Source organism: Leptonotus elevatus, chromosome 13 (genome assembly GCF_054856555.1).
Source record: "Leptonotus elevatus isolate MCC_2025b chromosome 13, RoL_Lele_1.0, whole genome shotgun sequence".
Lineage (NCBI taxonomy): Eukaryota > Metazoa > Chordata > Actinopteri > Syngnathiformes > Syngnathidae > Leptonotus > Leptonotus elevatus.
Genome location: NC_141251.1, coordinates 12454581 through 12472733, shown reverse-complemented (window position 1 = coordinate 12472733; position 18153 = coordinate 12454581). Strand labels below are relative to the sequence as shown.

Sequence of the window (18153 nt, the reverse complement as noted above, 5' to 3'; positions counted from 1 at the left end):
AGCAGCCAACTTGGAACATTTCCATGAAATCTATGCAGCTACAGCTGGCAGAGTGTCAGTGAAATTTAAAAATTGCACTTGCAGCATTGAACTCCGTGTCTGTGTATTGTTGGCATGGAGACAAGCCTCCAGTGTACACGTGCTGACCCAAACAAAATACATAGGGAAAAAAATTTACGTGCCAGGGAACATGCCTTTTTTCCACCATACTAAAATAAAGTGTAATTGCACCTTCACTACAGTAGGTGGGAGTGTTGCACTTGTCATTTTTTCAAGTAAAAAAAAAAAAAATTTGTTTACAAGAAATTTCAAGTTATTTAAGCAGTCTGTAAAAAATGCTCAATATAAGCAAAACAAACAATGGCAGGGAACCCCCCCCACACACACACACACACACACACACACAGACACACACACTTCAGAGCTTTGTTTTAAAACTCATTCAATCTCTGGTCTGTCTTGTCTGTAAATACAGTACTGTGTCAACACTGTAGTGAGGGATATGTGTGACAATATAAGGATAAAAGGTGAGGCCAAGGCAGGTCTTGCTGACATTCAGAGGGCTGCCAATCTGTCAATCACGTGTTTTGTGAAGGGCATCTGTTTTGTGGAAAACACTACTTCACCTTTATATTTTTATGCAGGATCGTGAGTGGTCGGCGGTAACAATGAATACACAGAGACTTGATATGCTTTGCTAGAACAACTGTGTCTTTTATTCCCCGCAAACAGCAATCAACATTTATACTGTGCTAGGATAATCGTACGTTTTATCCCCCGCAAACAGTAATCAACACCTGCGCTGTGCTAGAATGATTATACCTTTTATTCCCCGCAAACAGCAACAATCACAACTCGATTTGCTAGAATTATTGTACCTTTTATTCCCCGCAAACAGCAATCAATACACTACAACGTTAAGCAGCATAATATGATCATCATCAGCGCTTACCTTGACACTAGACCGGGGAGCCTACGGTCCGGGTGAAGCGAGCTGCAACAACGACTGGGCAATCGTACGTGTTCCACAGCGGACTCCGTCCGGACCGTGTGCCGCTCCGTCTTTTATTCGTTAGCAAAAAGTTGTGAGCGTGAGAAACCGGGCTGTCCAAGCCCTCTCCCAGACACTCTCGAAAACATGTTTGCGAAGCAGGGAAGGCTGTAGTATAAACAAGGAAGAGTGCCCAGGCTGATCCCGCCCTTTATTTACAAATTGTTGGGCACCTGGATTCCTACAACAGTTCAGGACAACAACATATCCTTATATAAGAGGTTACATGAGGACATATCAAACCCTTCAGCATCCTAAAGGAAAAACAATCAAAACATTGACCACTTTGTCTGGCAAGATGAATAATTTCATAATTGACAGGCTGGATCAATGTAATATTTTAAAGACATTGTGTGTGGTATTTAAAAAAAAAAAAACAGCTACAGATGGGCTTTGAGCAAGCAAACCCATTCACACTACATAAATTTGTCTGGAACTCTTTCAGTTGTGTCGCTTTCATGTTGTTAAATTTTTTTGTAATTGGCAGAATTATAGACAGCAGTAAGCAGATTTATTTTTCTTTTTTGAGTTTTTTTTCTCCCAGTCCTGTTGTAGGTAGCTAGTACTAATGATTCCTTCCAGTGTCATGCGAATATAAGAATAAAAATGTGGTTATTTTAAAAAGATGCTTACTAAACGGACTACTAATGGGTTATTTCTGGAAATATCCTTTAGCAATTTACTCAAACTTGACTTTTTTTTTATAGCACTTTTCATACATAAAAATGCAACAAGAAAACTGAATAAAGAGAAGTACAAGCAAAAAGACAACAAAAATAAAAGGCTAAATGCAAAGCTAAAGGACAATACGATAAAAGGAGTTAAAACTAAAAGTCAGTAAGATTAATAAGTTAAAAAGAGCAAAAGAGATCACTTAAACGCCGAACAAAAAAGGTGCGTTTCTGCAGACGTGTTGTCCTCTGACAGCCTAGTCCATAGTCGATAACTATTATGGTTGAATGTAACGTCACCGTGTGTTTTGGTCCCAATAAGAATAGTTAAAAGGCCGGTGCCATAGGACCTCAGAATCTGCAAGGGTTGATACGATAACAGCAGGGCAGATAATGAGACGGCCCAAAGACATTTAAAAACTAAAATATGCATCTTAAAATCAACCCTGAAACAATTTATATAAATTCTCAAACTCCAAAAACTCAATTAGTTTCTGTGGAATTGCAATTTTAAATGTTATTGTCCTTATGCGTCCTTTTGCACCAAACCCACCTGCAGAGTAGTGAAGAGTGTCTAAAAATTAAAAAGCTTGCTGGTTTGATCGGCTGCAGAGCACTTTGGAAGTATCCTTCAGCAAGGTACTAAATCATCAGTTGCTGCTTATGATGTGTCATCAGAGTGCGATTAAGATGATTAATTTGGCTGCATGTGTTGATTGGTTGCAGTTGAGATCAAAGAATAACAATAAAATATTGTCTCTGTCAACGATATGAGGCTACAATAAAAATTGCCTCAGATATGTTCAATTGTGTTTACTACATTTGTATCAAAGAGGGTGTAATAAACAGACAATAGTTTTTTTTATTCTCCACCAGTCGAAAATATAAGTAAATATTGATAAACTGTTTCTTGTCTAACTAATCTTTATACATTTAACAACATTCACATTTATTTGCTTGGCTTGCATGTTGTTCCACACGTTTCATGGATGTAAGGTAGACACACACACACAAAAAGTCCTTTAAGGCTGGGTATGACCACAAAAAAAAGTGTGTTTGGTGATCAGCAAAACAAAATGTGCTACAAAAGAAACACCTCACCCATAAGAAGCATTTGCCAAGAAAGGAGTTTCCCTGTTCTTGTCCTGGGAAATCTAAATGCAAAATGATTCCTTTCAACAAAGGTTCCCAACCTAGCACATTAAAGGACTTTGAAGAGAGAGAACAAACGGGCAGATGTATTTCCAACTTAATAGGCATTTTAATCGCAGTGGACATTTCCCCTAATGATGGCTTGTGTCCAGATGTGTCCTTTGTAGCTCCACAGTCAGACCAGGTCACCCTTTAGAAAAGATGCTGTAAGCCTATTTGTCTTGTCTCTGTGGCTGACATTCATGCATATGGATTATATAGCTCTGTCTCTCTCTGTCTTTCCAGGCTGCTTTGTCCACAGTGAAGACACAATGAACGTCTGGGGAATTGGCTTCTTCAGGGAGCGTGGAAGCTTCACTGGTACTCACTGAATGTAAAATTATGAATGTGTTTTATGCACGGTTCAAGTACTGTGAGATCAAGACGAGATATGGAGCGTGCACATGATTTGCATACTGTGTAATCATAGGATTCTATCAAGCACCCCTTTTTTTTCACCTTTGGCTATCTACTTACATTATACTGTATCTATGCTGCTCGTGTCTCCTTTGTATACTGCTGTTGGGGGCAAATCTAGATGGGAGGGGAGAGAAAACAAAGAAGTTGTTTTGTTTTGCTCCAAATGCTAATGCACTCTGCATAACCAGAGTTTCCATAAATAAGAAGCAAAAGGACACACTGTGCACAAGGTGGAAGCAAATCCAGTAAGACTTAGATTAAATGGCCCAACAATCAATTTGAAAAACAAGAACGGTACAAAAATGTAAATACAACCAAGGAAACAAGACATAGTTTGGAGAGACACAAGGGTATGCGCAAAGCAGGGCTGCTCAGACTGAAAATTGGCACGACAGGTAATAGAAGAACAACAAAATTATCACAGACACACTAACACTAACAAAACATTTTAATGAATTCCCAGCAGTTAAAACAATAGTTTTACATCCAAACTCTTACAGATTCAGGGAAGGACCATTTGGCTGTCCAATATGATCAAAGTCCAGTGCAAAGTAAAATATGCATTTGATTGGGGTGAAAGGAAAAATCTATACAGTCAGTATGTTGGAGTATGATTTGTCATGAACGACATCCAAGGTTCTTACTAAGGAGAAATTAATCTACCTTAGATTGATTTGCACTCCTGTACTTGGTCATGTGGTAATCTGCTGATTACAAATACAGAAGATAAGATGTTGAAATTGTGCCTGTCTGCTCTCCAGAGACTGATCACATTGATTGATGGGAGCTGGGTCAATGTGTGCGTATAATGAGAAATGTAACAGTAACGCTGTCTATAATTTTCCGTATATAAAACTTGTGTACACATTTGATTTGTCTTTGAGCAAAGTAGCTTGACGCTGATAGACTTAAAGTTCAATGTTTTCTTTCATCATGATAGCAATTCATTCAACAGCATCTAAGTAAATGTCAGTGAACTCAGGCATCCGCTTCAACTCATATTATTTAAAAAAAAAAAATGTTGATCCATTTCTGTAATATGCATGAGTTTGAGATTGAGTCTTGAAACAAAGCCTGAGGCATCACCTTAAGTGTACAACCTTTGTACAACTTCAATTCAAATATATTCATTGTCCTCTACAGGAGCTTTGCCTCGCTCAACAGAGGTCAGTTCATTAACCTGACGGTTTGTTTCACAAAGGAATTGATTACACACAAGCATTTTGGAAAAAGTCAATAGAGAACTTTGAGAATTAGAGAACGCGGAACATAGATTTTTCCTTGACCAACTGTTACTGTCTGTCCATTTTTCGATAACAAGCTCACTTTGTGTATTTTTTGCTCAGGAAAATTAAACTGGCATTCATCCTCAATAATAGTTTTTATTTGTATTGGAGCAGTCGATGAATAATTTATTTTCAAACCCACCTTTTTCATCGTCAAAATCGATACATCCCCATGCCTTGGTCTGACGTCAGCAAAAGGAAAGCAGACCAAATTCAGTGTAAAGTCAGTGTGGACAAAGGAAGGTTCCAGATGTGGGCACATCTGTCGTGACATCAACCTGTCATTGACGGGTGCCCATATTTCGCATTTTCAGCGAATGCTTTATAACGGGAAGCCTTTAAAAAATACACGGACTGAGAAGGAACGTCTGTACTGAACCGGATCGGCAGACGTAAAACTGCTTCAAATTCGAAGTTTTGCATCACAAGGCACTCGAAACGGGACATAGCACCAGCTGAAGCAGTTTTATGTCCGTCAATCCGGGTCAGTGCAGACGGTCCTTCTCAGTTGGTCATTGTGGAAGCACTCACCGTAAGGTGGGCATCCGTCAATGACAGGCCAATGTCACTACTGGTGTGCCCACCTCTGGAACGTACAATGTAAAGTGGCAGTGTTTACTCAGAATTTATGTACCGGTACTGTAGCTGTTTGACATCAGACAGACATCATTGCCAACATTGTTTTTAAGTTCAGAAATGTAAGTGTCAATATTCAGCCCATTAGAGAGGACAGTGAAAACAAATTATTTTTGCGTTTGTGCATACTTGGCCCAAAAAAATAATTCTGATCTTGATGATGACATAGCCAGTGTCTCTTCCTTTTAGCTAGTCAGGAAAAGGTAAAAACCTCAAATCAAAGAAAAGCTTAAAAAAAAAAAAGAAGACGTTTTTAATGGCAAAGTACATCCCATGTAGATCAAATGTGGACAAATTGAACTTATCTGGAATCACTCTTACTTACATGCTGTCAAAGAAATGGAGCACTACAATCAGTCAGTTCTGGGTCTGGCAGAAACAAGATTGACCCAGTCAGGGGAGGTCGTATTGACAAGTGGTCAGTCCATTATCTATTCTGGACACGGAAAAGAAGGAGCAAACCATACTGACCAGCCTGCGGATTACATCGTTCTTTCACATACACAAGACAATGCAAGAGATGACAGCTTTTCAAAAACTGCACAAAAAAACAAAAACAACTTGGCCTCACTCACTCCCATAAGCTCCAGCACGCTCCACGACCCTTGTGAGGAATAAGCGGTTCAGGGAATGGATGGATGGATGGATGGATGGATGGATGGATGGATGGTCGCACTCCCGATACAATAAAAACACAGGTGATTAAGAGCCACTCCAAAATCAGAAAAGGAGAAAACCTTTACATGATACAAAATTTTAACTCTAATATGAAACAGGTGATGTTGTGGATCGGAGAAAAAAAATAAAAACAACAACAAAACAAACAACAGACAGGCTGCAAACATTAATCAACACCTGCTGCAGAAGAATATTAAACATCAGGTGGAAAGACAAAATGAGCAACGTAGAAAAGAATGAGTTATGGGACCCATACACCCACATATTCAAAATAGAAACTGGAGATGAAATCACACTGTCAGGAAACCTGCCACATAAAGTATTCGACAAGAAAACAAGGTCACTGCAGGAACAGCTGGAGAAGTCTGGAGGCAGAAATGTCTCAAACAAACAGCCACAGAGTGAAATGGAGGACATTTGTTAATGGCCTATGCAAAGGGCTAAAGTCAAATAACCTAACATGTATGCTTTTGGAATAGGGAAGGAACCCGATGGACAAAACGCACAAGGAGCACATGGTAAGAATCCTCAACTTCAAACTTTAGAAAGGGACATTTCATTTGTCTCGTTTTGCTGGTAAGTAGCTCCTCAGTCCGGTGACTTTGACAGCGTAAAAGTAAAGAATGGGGCAATAAGATACTCCTGTTAAAAAGGAGGCTTTATTGTGCCCTTCTCAGAAGCGAACATGAAAAATGGCTGTACAAACATATAAAGAAAAGTCACACATTCACATCAAATAGCTGTTCCAAGCTGTCTTATTTGTGGTGTCATCATTTTAAAACAACAACAACAGCAATAATAATAATAATAATAATAAATTAAAATCCACAGAAAAGGCAGATGGGTGGATGGATGGACGATGCTTCAAATTTAAGTGCAGCAGTGGAAACGTCACGTTTGTATAAGCTTGATTCCCTGTATGTTTAGGCTCCACCCCCATAGTCACGTTCCACCATTCTTTGACAAGTTTTACAAGTTGAGCAAAAGCTTTTGGTTTTTAAAATTGTCAATTGATTATGTAACTGCAATCTGTGTATTGATTCTGGAATCGTTTTCATGCTAAAATCAAGTATTTTTTATACACGTGTTGGTAAGGGGTGTAACCAATGTCCCCAGCCAAAGGTCTACAACATGTATAAAATTATTTTCCTGAATACAACACTCTAATCAGTTGTACACGCTGTGTTGACTCAGACTGTAGAAAAGAAAATACCCAGCTATTTCTACACCTGATTTTTTTTTTTTATATCCACTGATTAGATTCGAAGTAATGTATTAATTCTATAAAACAATCACTGAATACGTCACACGTATCTTTAATGACTGAATTGGAAACATCAATGATGTCACAGTGTCACTATGTCTGCATCTGGCCACGTTTGGTATTTTAGAGGGTTCAAAGGCTTGAGGAGTGCTGCTTTTATTACTACAAATGCATCCAGTGTGCCATCTATTGGTCAGTAATGGAAAAGGTTGCAAAGGACTCTTTTCTGAGGCAATGCTGTTTTCAAACACTTGGTGGCAGTGCACTTCACATATTTATTGATGAACGTCAGCCATTATGATCAACATACATTTGTATCTAATAATAACTGAGAAAGCAGGTGGTTCTTTTTGTAATCTGGCCTCAATGATAGAGCAACATATCTGGCTCTCAAGCAGTAATATCTAGGACACCTTATTATATAAACGAATCTTTATGCAGCTCCACACAACGTTTGAGGTGCGTCTGCACAGTCTAACGAGATCTAGTACTGTACAATATAAAAATAACCACAATTCATCCTGTTTCCTATAGCACAGGTCCTATAGGTTCATCAGTGAGCTGACATTGGTGAGCCGTAGGGTTCGCCCATTTACACTTATATTCACACCTATAGGCAATTTAAACCTTAACTAATAGCAATACATAATTTTCTCCCCCTTCTGATGTGTTAAAAACTGGCTGATGTGCTTGTTTAAAAAGTTTAAACCCAACCCTCGAGGACATGTCATGTCAAGTCGACTGAAGCTTCACTTTGATCAGAGTTTGAGTTTCACAACACCTAAAGAAAAACAAGTCTTGGCAGTTCACTGCTTGACTGAGATGACAAAACAAATGTGTTTTTAGTGCAGCATTAGTACATGCAACTGAAAGAAAATTGACTTTTAGGCATGTCACGGCCAGCCTTCTCAATATTCTTTATGAATAGACACGTTTTTGCACATCAATGATCAGCTCACAGCAGCTTTCATAGGTCTTATTTGAAAATTTATAATGCTATTAATTACATGAATTGCATTTTTTTTTTGTTGCTCACCAAGAACCAGATGTTGAATATTGCTCACTTTAAAAAAGTCCTAATAAATATTGCCTTGTAATTATAGGAGTCTTCAATTTTAATGGGTTAATAAAAAAATGTTATCTCTATGTCTCTATGTCAAGTGAGCATTACCTGAAAAATAATAATAATAATTATATATATATATATATATATATATATATATATATATATATATATATATATATATATATATATATATATATATATATATATATATATATATTACATTTAATTTAATTCAATCAATTTTAAATATTTCCTTAAGATGTGATTCATTTGCAAAAAAAATACACAAAACAACAAGGAAAAATACAGTAAAGGCATTGACAATACATAGATAGTTCCAAGGATGTCAGCTCCTATGCCATTCTGGGACCCTTATAGCCTGTCTGTATCTCTATTGCAACTTGCTGATGACACATGACATTCTTAGCACATTGTCCACTTCCCTTTGAGAACATCCTGTTTGAAGCCTCACAACGCTAAGGCTTGAACAACATGATGGAGAGGACTGTCATTTTTAATCAAAGAAAGGAAATGTATTGATCTATTGATGGATCAGAATACCTGTTGGGGTATTTTGTCGTTCAGTTTGTGGTTAGAGAGCATCCAATTGTTAAAAAACAACAACAACATTCAAACATTAACAGTTGGACTCTTCACCGGACTGTTAGATCCACACCTGCGACAATGTTCTCCCCTTGACGGGAATGGTACATCCTTTTTTGGCAGATGTCGGCCTCATCAAGCATCTGCGGAGCTATGTCGTGTAGATCATGAGATTTCACAGCCTGTTGAAGCTCTAAGTCCAACAACTAAATCCAAACCAGGGTCACCCTACACCTCTGGCTCCAGAAGGGGGTCCAAACACCAGGTCCACAGGACTGCAAAACTACCGCCCAAACATGACGGCTGCAAGAATGAATTTAGTCAACTCATAGATGGATTTCCGGTTATCCCAGAGGACCAGAGCCAGGTTCAGGTCCAAGTTTCACTGTTCGTGGTTGGCCAGGATGGGGTTAGGTTTAGCGTTGCTGTAAGGGGGCATGTAAGTGGTCTTCTTTGGGGAGTTGCAGAGGTCCCAACGGTGCACAAAGAACTTGACGTCTTGACAACTGAGCCAGTAGAGCTGGGGGCGGAGACGAACCAGCTGAAACACTTGAAGCCTCAACTTGCGAGGGATGAGGAGCTGGACGACGGGTTTCTTGACTTTTCCAATCGGGTTCCTCCTGTGCCGATGAAGAAGATAGCCTCGGCCTTGGGTGACAGGGTTGGACCATTGGGAGGTCCAGCATGGAGACAGCTTACTACGCGGGTTGTCGTCCATCTTCCATCCATTGTTGGACATGGAGAGACAGTCGCTGATGCTCTTCAATTGCTGTATTCCCACAAGCGGTAACAGAATGCACATTTATTCAAAAGCTGCTCCCAGCCACAGCTCACACCCAGTCACTCCACACTCACTTAAGACAACCTTCAAGCAAACTGTAGCACTCTTAATCTTTCATCTGGAATGTTCCTTTGTTCCTTTGCTCCTGTGCCTTGCCATACTACTGTTCCATTGCATTACTTATGACGGAGCAAATAAAGAGCAACGTTTAACTTATAATACAACTATAAAGGCTACAAATTAGGGCTGCACCGATAAAAAAAAATTCGTCCGATCCCCGATCTTGTAAAAAGTCTGACCTGCCGATCCCAATTTTTGCCGATCCTGTTTTTTTTTTCATAACAAGCAACACATACCTTCAGTGTTCCAATATTGTTTTATTGGAAAACATTGAACAATATCTGTGAAATAATCCAATTTATTAACTGCACTTGAAGTAGTTATCTTATCTGAAATAAAAATGTAAAGCCTATTAGTCATCTCAGCAAAAGAGGACAGTGGCTGACTTTTTCAGACCTCTGAGGAGAGAGATGAGGTCGGTGGAAAAGATCAGTTTGTTTTTCAGGGTTAAATGAAGGAAATCGGTCGATAAATCGGCTGGTTGATGACCGGTGCACCTCGACTCCAAATATTTACAAGCATGCTTCGCCATCTCGACAAATATATTCATATTATGAGTGGGCACAAGGCTGAGCTTAACATTAAGTTGTTGTTTTCTTCAAGTTTTTATTTTGGGTTTTAGTGGGGAGGCAAAACCTCAAATGTGGATATTTGGTTATAGTGCAAAATATAACTGTGGTAGCCTAATGTGTACGTACTATTTTTCTCCAATCTGCTTGCCGTCTTTATTATCGAATGGTTAAATGGCTTTCGTGGGCTTCGTTTTGCATATAAAACGAACAAGCGTTTGTTTTGATGTGGATAATTTTACACATTCCCAAGGCAAGGAGGTGCAAACGACACCCCCTACCCCCACGCCTGTGCTGGCATGCCCCGCCCCGCCTCGACTCTCAGCTTCTCGCCCACTGGCAGTAGAGGACTCGGGTAGTCGGGAGTCTGGAGGAGCTGGGCAAGCAGCGTGCGCTACACGGGCTCCCGCGTACGTCCGACACAGCTAGTGTTGCTCCCTCGGCAGTGGAGGTGATGATGGCGGCGGCTGTTGAGAGAGGAGGCTCCCGGGCCGCTTTCCTGAGCCCGAACAGCAGCACCGGGTGTGTACCGGTGCCGTCGACGCTCCCTGCGGGAGCCCTCGTCGGGGCTGTTGTGCTGGGATCGGGCTCCGGCGGCATGCCTGTCCCCATGAACCTCTTTGCAACCTGGGAGATAGACCGATCATCGCCAAACTGCGTCCCGAGGTAACGTTGACGTTGCATTTTGTTTTGAGGTCTATGATCGATGCTATGTTGGATAAACAACGCCCTCGGTGACCAACGTGAAGCAATGCGAACGGGCTGCCATGCATTTCTAGTTTACTGGGTTGGCTAACTGTGAAGCTAACTAGCGAGCTGGCTAATGCTAAAGCTACAAGCATTCATTAGTGGTGTTAAGAGTTAACAGTAGGTGTTAAAAAACAACCGCTTATTATCATAATAACGGCGCGTGCTAGCGCCAGATTCATAGACACAATGGGCTTCATGTTTGTCATAACCATAATGACTGTTGGCTGCTTGTTTTTTTGTGTGTGTGTTTGTTTTTTGTTGTTATTGTGGTTTCCGATTGTTATGGTAATAACTAGTTAGCAAAGTTGCGCTAACTAGTGTTCTCTAACGCCTACTGCAGTAAATCGTCAGATTGACAGATGGCTGCCAATCTGTTCAAATATTTTAGCTACATTTAAATCAGAGTTCGGATTAATTGACACCAACATTCCAGATGCACGATGATACGGGTGCTGTTTGTCCCATATTGTCATTTCGTAGCGGCACAGTGCTGTGAACCTTGTAAACAAATCGGATCTTGTCTTTGTTTTTGTAAGTTTACGCCTATTCATGCTCTCGTGCCTTAACTCGTCAAGTGCAAGCGTACTCGGTATGTTTCCACGGCCTCTGGCACAAGAAATATTATATGCACATTAACTGACACACTTGTCACGATGCCAGAGCCTCACTATACAATTTATTTTCAAGCAGACCTGTGTGTGCATTAGTATGCATCGCCGGTGAGCAGGCACACTGCTGCCACCTGACCAGAAGCCTCTCTGGAGAGCTGAGGGTACATTAATCAGCTTTGACCTAGATCTGTTCTACTCACTGGGGGGAAAGTGGGCTTGCAAGGGGAGGGCTTCCTCCGCTCTGGATGTGCGTGCGTGCGTGCGTGCTGCCTGCATGAGTATGCAAGCAAGTGTGAATGGAGTCGCAACATGTGAACAACATGAATTATTTACTGCGGAGTTGACGCGTTTCACATGAGCATTATTCAGCATCGTCTTTAGCACAGAGTGCTGATGACGTAACACACATAGATGTTAAGTGTTTATGAACACTGCTTTCTCTTATTATCTTTTCTTTCATTTATGGAAGAGGTAATTGTGTTTCTTGATATAACATTTTGAAGAAAGTTGTTGTTACTAGTGTTTATCAGTAATTAGTGTGGCAAAATGTACTTGTTTTGAACATTATCCAGATCCTTATTTTTATTTATTTTTTACACTTCAAGTCAAAAACAATCAAGTGTCCCTGGACAGTTGACATCCAAGATGTCCCAATTTAACTATTTCTCCCTCTGGAAATAATGCAAAGCTAGTTGATTGGTAATGATCTTAAGCATTGAAGGTGGGAAACTGTGGTATGTCAAAAAATAAGAATTTTAGACAAATTCGGCACACTTTTTGATGGCACTGTATAACAGAACAAGAATAAAATAAACTACTCACCCTTCAAAGCTTGACAGTCACGTAATGTAGAGGGAACAGTAAGAATTAAAATGTGCCGCAAGCTTGTCAGGCCATTTTCATGCTAGTCATTAGTCGTTATGATTATCGCTACATGTTATTTTCAGTAGCATCTTCTTGGTAAAAATGGATGTGTGTGTGTTTGTATGTGCGCGTGCCTTGTTCCGATATAGTGAAATATTATTACTACTACTAATAATACTATTTACCGGTATGCTACATACAGTACATAACTCTAGTGAAACTTCTGATATGTGTCATGGCAGTGTTAAAGGCTCGAATGGAATCGGATATCTTCAGATCAGAATAAGGCAATGTGAATGTCATGTGGTACACATTTCTGCCAATGAAACTGCATTATAAACAAACTCATCCAGTATACTCCATCAGCCCAAGCTTGACATAATCACAATACCCCAATTTGTGATGTATACAAACCAATTGGGGATTTGTATTTATAGTGATTATTGTTTACTTTTGTGTTGTCATTGCCCACTTGTGTACTGGTTTACATGCATTTTAGTTGTCTATTTAAGCATGTTGTTTCATCTGTGAATCAACACATATAGGACATTGGTTCTTAACCTGGGTTCGATGGGTCAATCTCAGGGTTTGGCAAAGGTCAAGGCATACTCCTGACTCATATGATTTATGATGATACGCCCCGGCGGTCTATATTTGCCCGTTAGCAATAAAGTTATTCTCTTTATGCACTAAACACATACCAAAGGAAAACGTACCCAACCTTGGCCCAAAAACGGAGGTTCTGACTACTACTAGCATTTAGTGGGTTACCAGTACTGTCCCACCCCCTAATTTGTAGTTCATGTTTACCTTTTATCCCATCTTCCTTGGATCTTTGAACAGTCACGTCACGTGTGTTTTTGAGTTTTTGTTTGTCTTATGTTGTGAAAGTTCTATCCCTGAAAGTTTTTTTTATTCTTGGACTTCACCTTAAACCGTGCTGATACAATGTAGTACAATACAACTGCTGTTGCTGTTGGCTTTTTTTTTTTTTTTAATAAAACGGATTACTCTGTCATTTTCATTTTACCTTGTAAGTTGCAACAATGCAACACAAACACTCTGTGTGGTCAAGGTGGAATGGTAGCATAGTGAGTGTACCCAGCGTGTTCACTATTACAAATAGCTGACTGTTTGGTGTTGCTGAGCAACCAAGGATGGATAAGGGGGACATGTTGTTCATTATAATGAGGAGATTAATTTCTGGAATGCTTCTTTTTCTTGTACACTCTATTAAGGCTGGGTATCGTTGACTGTCTCACGATTCGATTCCGATTTTTGGGTCTGCGATTCGATTCTGAATCGATATTAGATTCAGAAAGATTTTAGATTCAAAATGACTTGATTGACAATGATTTCTGCTTCAATTTATAGATATGCAAAGAATTGTCATGATCTACTCCAGTTTGACTCGCTAATGCCAATTAGCATGCTACTCGTGGCACTTTTATCACTCAAAAGAACGACTATTCATACAAAACACTTCAGGAATGTATACAGAGAAGCATCTTAACATTAGTGATCGGCATATGCTCTTCCCACACTGCCCCTAAGTGGCCAAATCGTGTACAACATGAACAGTGCTCCCAATAAAGGCACACAAACAAGGGCAAGACAGTATAAAATAATTGAAATAATTGAATTAAAATTGATTCTGAATCATACTAAATGAGAATCGCGATTCTTACGAGAATCGATTTTTTAAGGAACTTCTGAATTTAAACCGCCATCATAATGTCTAAAAGTTGCACAAGCCATAACAATAAATATTAACCCCCCCCCCCCCCACACACACACACACAAAAAAAGGAACAACCCAAAAACTTCATAGCTTATGTGCTTTCCCAAGTTAAGCCTGCAGACAAAATCCTGTCAATTTTTAGCTGCCGTTATCTGTGGGGACCAGAGCATTCTTTGTTCTGGGTCCCAACTCCAAGATAACCCTTCTGTCATCTACTTGAATGAGCCTTATCTTTGCCCCCATTCCTGTATAATCTGTCAAAAGGTTGTCTTATTGATTATAAACAAGCAAGTCAGGCAAAGTAATTTTGGTTTGTAGTAGTCTTATAATAGTAATAATAATAATAATATTAGCCTAAACAAGAATTGAAAGAATAATTTATCTAGTGTTACGACTGAGTTGGATCCCATTTAAGGAGATGCAATATAGAGAGCCCTTTGCACGTAGAGTGCTGCTTAATATTTACTTATACAAAGGGACCGTTCTTGAATTGTAAATCTAGTTATAAACCATTGTAATATCACACGTCTCTATCCCACTTCAAGAAAACAATGACATGGACATCCCACTAAAACAGCACTGCCAATAAAATGTCATAAGCTTATTTTGTCCATTCGCGCCTTGCAACCTCCTGAGCTTTGCCCATTGTGTCTTTTAGTGTGGGGTTGCTGCAGTAATTTAATTTCATAACAGGAAAAGAAGGGATCGTAATCAAATGGTGCATACAGACACCGACAGCGTAATCCTCTGCTTCCTAAAGCATAAGCACCCCCATGAGCCATCTCAAGTGGCCTTTTACGGTGGTGATACAGACACAAATGGCAGGTGTATCACAATAATGTGGATCATGTCACTATATTGCAAGCAGTCCATTTTGGTGGGTAATGAATTTATCTTGTTGCCACGAAATACAGTAGATGATGCAAATATAAATATGATAAATTTAATCAGATCGGGTCAGGGGCCAATCAACTGCTATACTTAGGGCAGACCAGACACATGGTCGCGCACACAGCTATACCGCAAACTACTCGTTTGCTCTGATGGGTCAAATGCAGAGTTCAAATTTCGTTTACGTGTGTACATGATTAAAAAGGTTATTTTAGCCGTCTTCATTTTGTCCTGAAAATGTGATGTTGAAATCAACTGGACTTCTTGTTTTACCATGGTGTTCGCATGGTCTTTAAGGGTGGACCAATCAGCACCCTGACTCTCCCCATTTTCACGCTCACTCCCACAGCCTGAATGAAATGTGTCAAAATCCACTTGGTTTCCTTCCTCTGCCTTCCTGGAGAAGGAGGAATTTCCTTGGGGAACGTTTCACATTCCTGGCAACTAGAGAATCGCAGGGATGGTTCGCTTCACTACCCCCTTTAGCGTTCCATTGTTGACCAACAACCTGCACCCTGGGAGGTGGGGTCAGGATTGAAGCTGTGGATTGCCCACCAAGCATTGCAGATCTGTTCCAGTTTTTGAGAACAGGCAGACTGCTTCTCTTGAATTCATCACGAAGGGAAAGGACCCCAACATACCCTCTACCCCACCCCTGCCTGGATGTCAGAATGGGATAAAGTTCAGATCTTTGTTGGATGGATAATGGGTTCTTTGCAAATGAAGTTCTATCAAGTTATGTGTTGCAGTCAGAAAACAACCTAGGCTCAGAGTGAATCTGGTCTATGTCTTTAAACAGTTTTACTCTATTGCCTTGTTCTTGCTCTACTTATTTCCCACCTCTCCCATACAGGCATTTCCTGAGTTGGATGTGCCAGCAACAACACATGGACTATTCTGTCAGATAAAACTCTGATGTGGATGAATGAAAGTACCTGACAGATGAGCTGAAAACAAACTTGTCGTTGTGGCGTAAAAGATGCTTTGCAGTCTACCAGAATTGACAGTTTGAATTAAATACCTTGCTGGACTGGGATACATGGACACTATGGGTGGAACGGTTTTTGACAACCGTCCAAACCGTTTGATTCGTTTGTGTTCCGTTCAGCCTGTTCGCATATCCCCCCCCCCCCCCCCCCCCCAGCCCCAGTGAGCGCTAAGCCAAGATGGCAGCACACATGATTAAGATTCACACTGGAGTTTTTGGCATGTGCGTCATACCCTACCAGCGGCACAGCAGCCAATCATATTGCAGCAGTGTGCAGGATTGTAGGCTTCTCCAGTTGTTTTCATAAGACACAAAATTTCACTATCACTATGTTCGTGACTGATGTGTATCATCACGGAAACTGCTTAACTCGAGCATATGCGATGCTAGCATGCAGCTAGCCCGTCCCCGTTATGAAAATCTGGGAGGCATATGCACAAACTCTTTATAATTCCGACACATTTACCTTGTTTAGATGTAAATACCCTTAAATTAATTCTGAAAATCTGCAGTTAAAGCACATCTTGTTTGTGTAATTTCAAATCCAATGTCAAATAAAGAACAAACAAAATCATCAAAATTGATAATTAATCAATCGTCCTGGTGTTTACAGACAAAACCAGTCTTAAATAGACCTCTAAAAATCATACTCTAGAACAGGGGTTACCAACGTGATGCCCATGGTCACCAAGTAGCCCCCAAGGACCACTTGAGTAGCCCGTGGACCTATTCCAAAAATAGCTCACCAGTGATAGTGTACCGGGATTGTGATTTGTATAAATGGTATATATATATAAATTTGAAAATGTAAACATCGGTAATCGATAATTTAGAATTGATTATCCTATTGATTATTCCAGGGGTATTCAGGCCCGTTTTGAGGCAAACATTTTTGTGATGACCACATTTTGTGGCGAATTTAGCAGATTTGCACCCCCTCTCAAATAATAGCATAACAAACATTAGAGCAAATTTTGTGTGCTTTGTTGACATGGTGAATAATGGAATGAATATTATCTTGTATTTTTTCACAAATCCAGAAAAGGGTAAAGAGAAAAACAAGCCAATTGTTACTTAGAATCTGGTTAAGGACACATCATTATTTAGCGTGTTAACTCTCAAACAGCACTGAAGATGGGCCGCCTGCTTGTCTAATCCCAGATTAAGGAGTCTGAACTGTGTTTCTGTTTGTATTCTATAGCTCAGTTAGCCCACTGCGCTGCTGTACTGTATGTTCCACCTTTCCTCCTTAATGTCAGTGTTTCTCAAGCCAAGGCACTGCAACAAAAAATTCCACAGCATACCACCGAACAAAAATGCAGCAAAAGATGAAATGATGATTTTTGTTGCAGTTTACTCACAAATTTGCGTACTCACTGTAAATTTGCGGCTTGTTTAGTTGAGCACAAAGCTATTATGTAGGGGTGCACGGCCCCGATTTCCTTAAATTTGGAGGATCGGTGATCAACCGATCCCTGAAAAATAAACCGATCTTTTCCACCGATATCATCTCCCTCCTCAGGGGTCTGAAAAAGTCAGCCATTGTCCTCTTCTGCTGAGATGACTAATAGGCTTTTCGTTTATTTTGCATTTGAGAGAAGTAGTTCATGTGCAGTTGCAGTTAAAACAACCTGTTTGTATTGTTTCACAGATATTCTTCAATGTTTTACAATAAAACAAGATTGGAACACCAAAGGTGTACGCTGCTTTTTATGAAAAACAGGATTGGCAGGACGGACTTTCTAAAAGATTATGGATGGTTTAGCGCCCATAAATAATTTGTTGGTTTGGCTTACAGTATTATGAACATAATGGTATTATCAAGAAAGTCTTATTTTTCTATTAAAATTGAACAACCTGAGGAATTACCTGCCATACATTGAGGCTAATTTGCAAACTGTTTGCTCTTCTGTTTACGAGTTAGTGCCTCACCTGAGATCCTATCGAGGAGTCAAGGAGAACATAAGAAATG

At 39.9% G+C, this 18153-nt stretch overlaps 1 protein-coding gene across 2 annotated transcripts in view; it reads left to right on the top strand.

Annotated features, from left to right (window-relative positions):
- Positions 1-10668: 10668 nt before the first annotated feature.
- LOC147163868 (phosphofurin acidic cluster sorting protein 2) overlaps positions 10669-18153 on the top strand; it is a 39472-nt gene continuing 31987 nt past the window's right edge. For both annotated transcript variants that reach the window (XM_086092864.1, XM_086092863.1), the window contains exon 1: positions 10669-11002. In XM_086092864.1, coding sequence (XP_085948990.1) covers positions 10791-11002 — 212 coding nt within the window. In that variant the 5' untranslated portion in view covers positions 10669-10790. The remainder of the gene's footprint in view (positions 11003-18153) is intronic.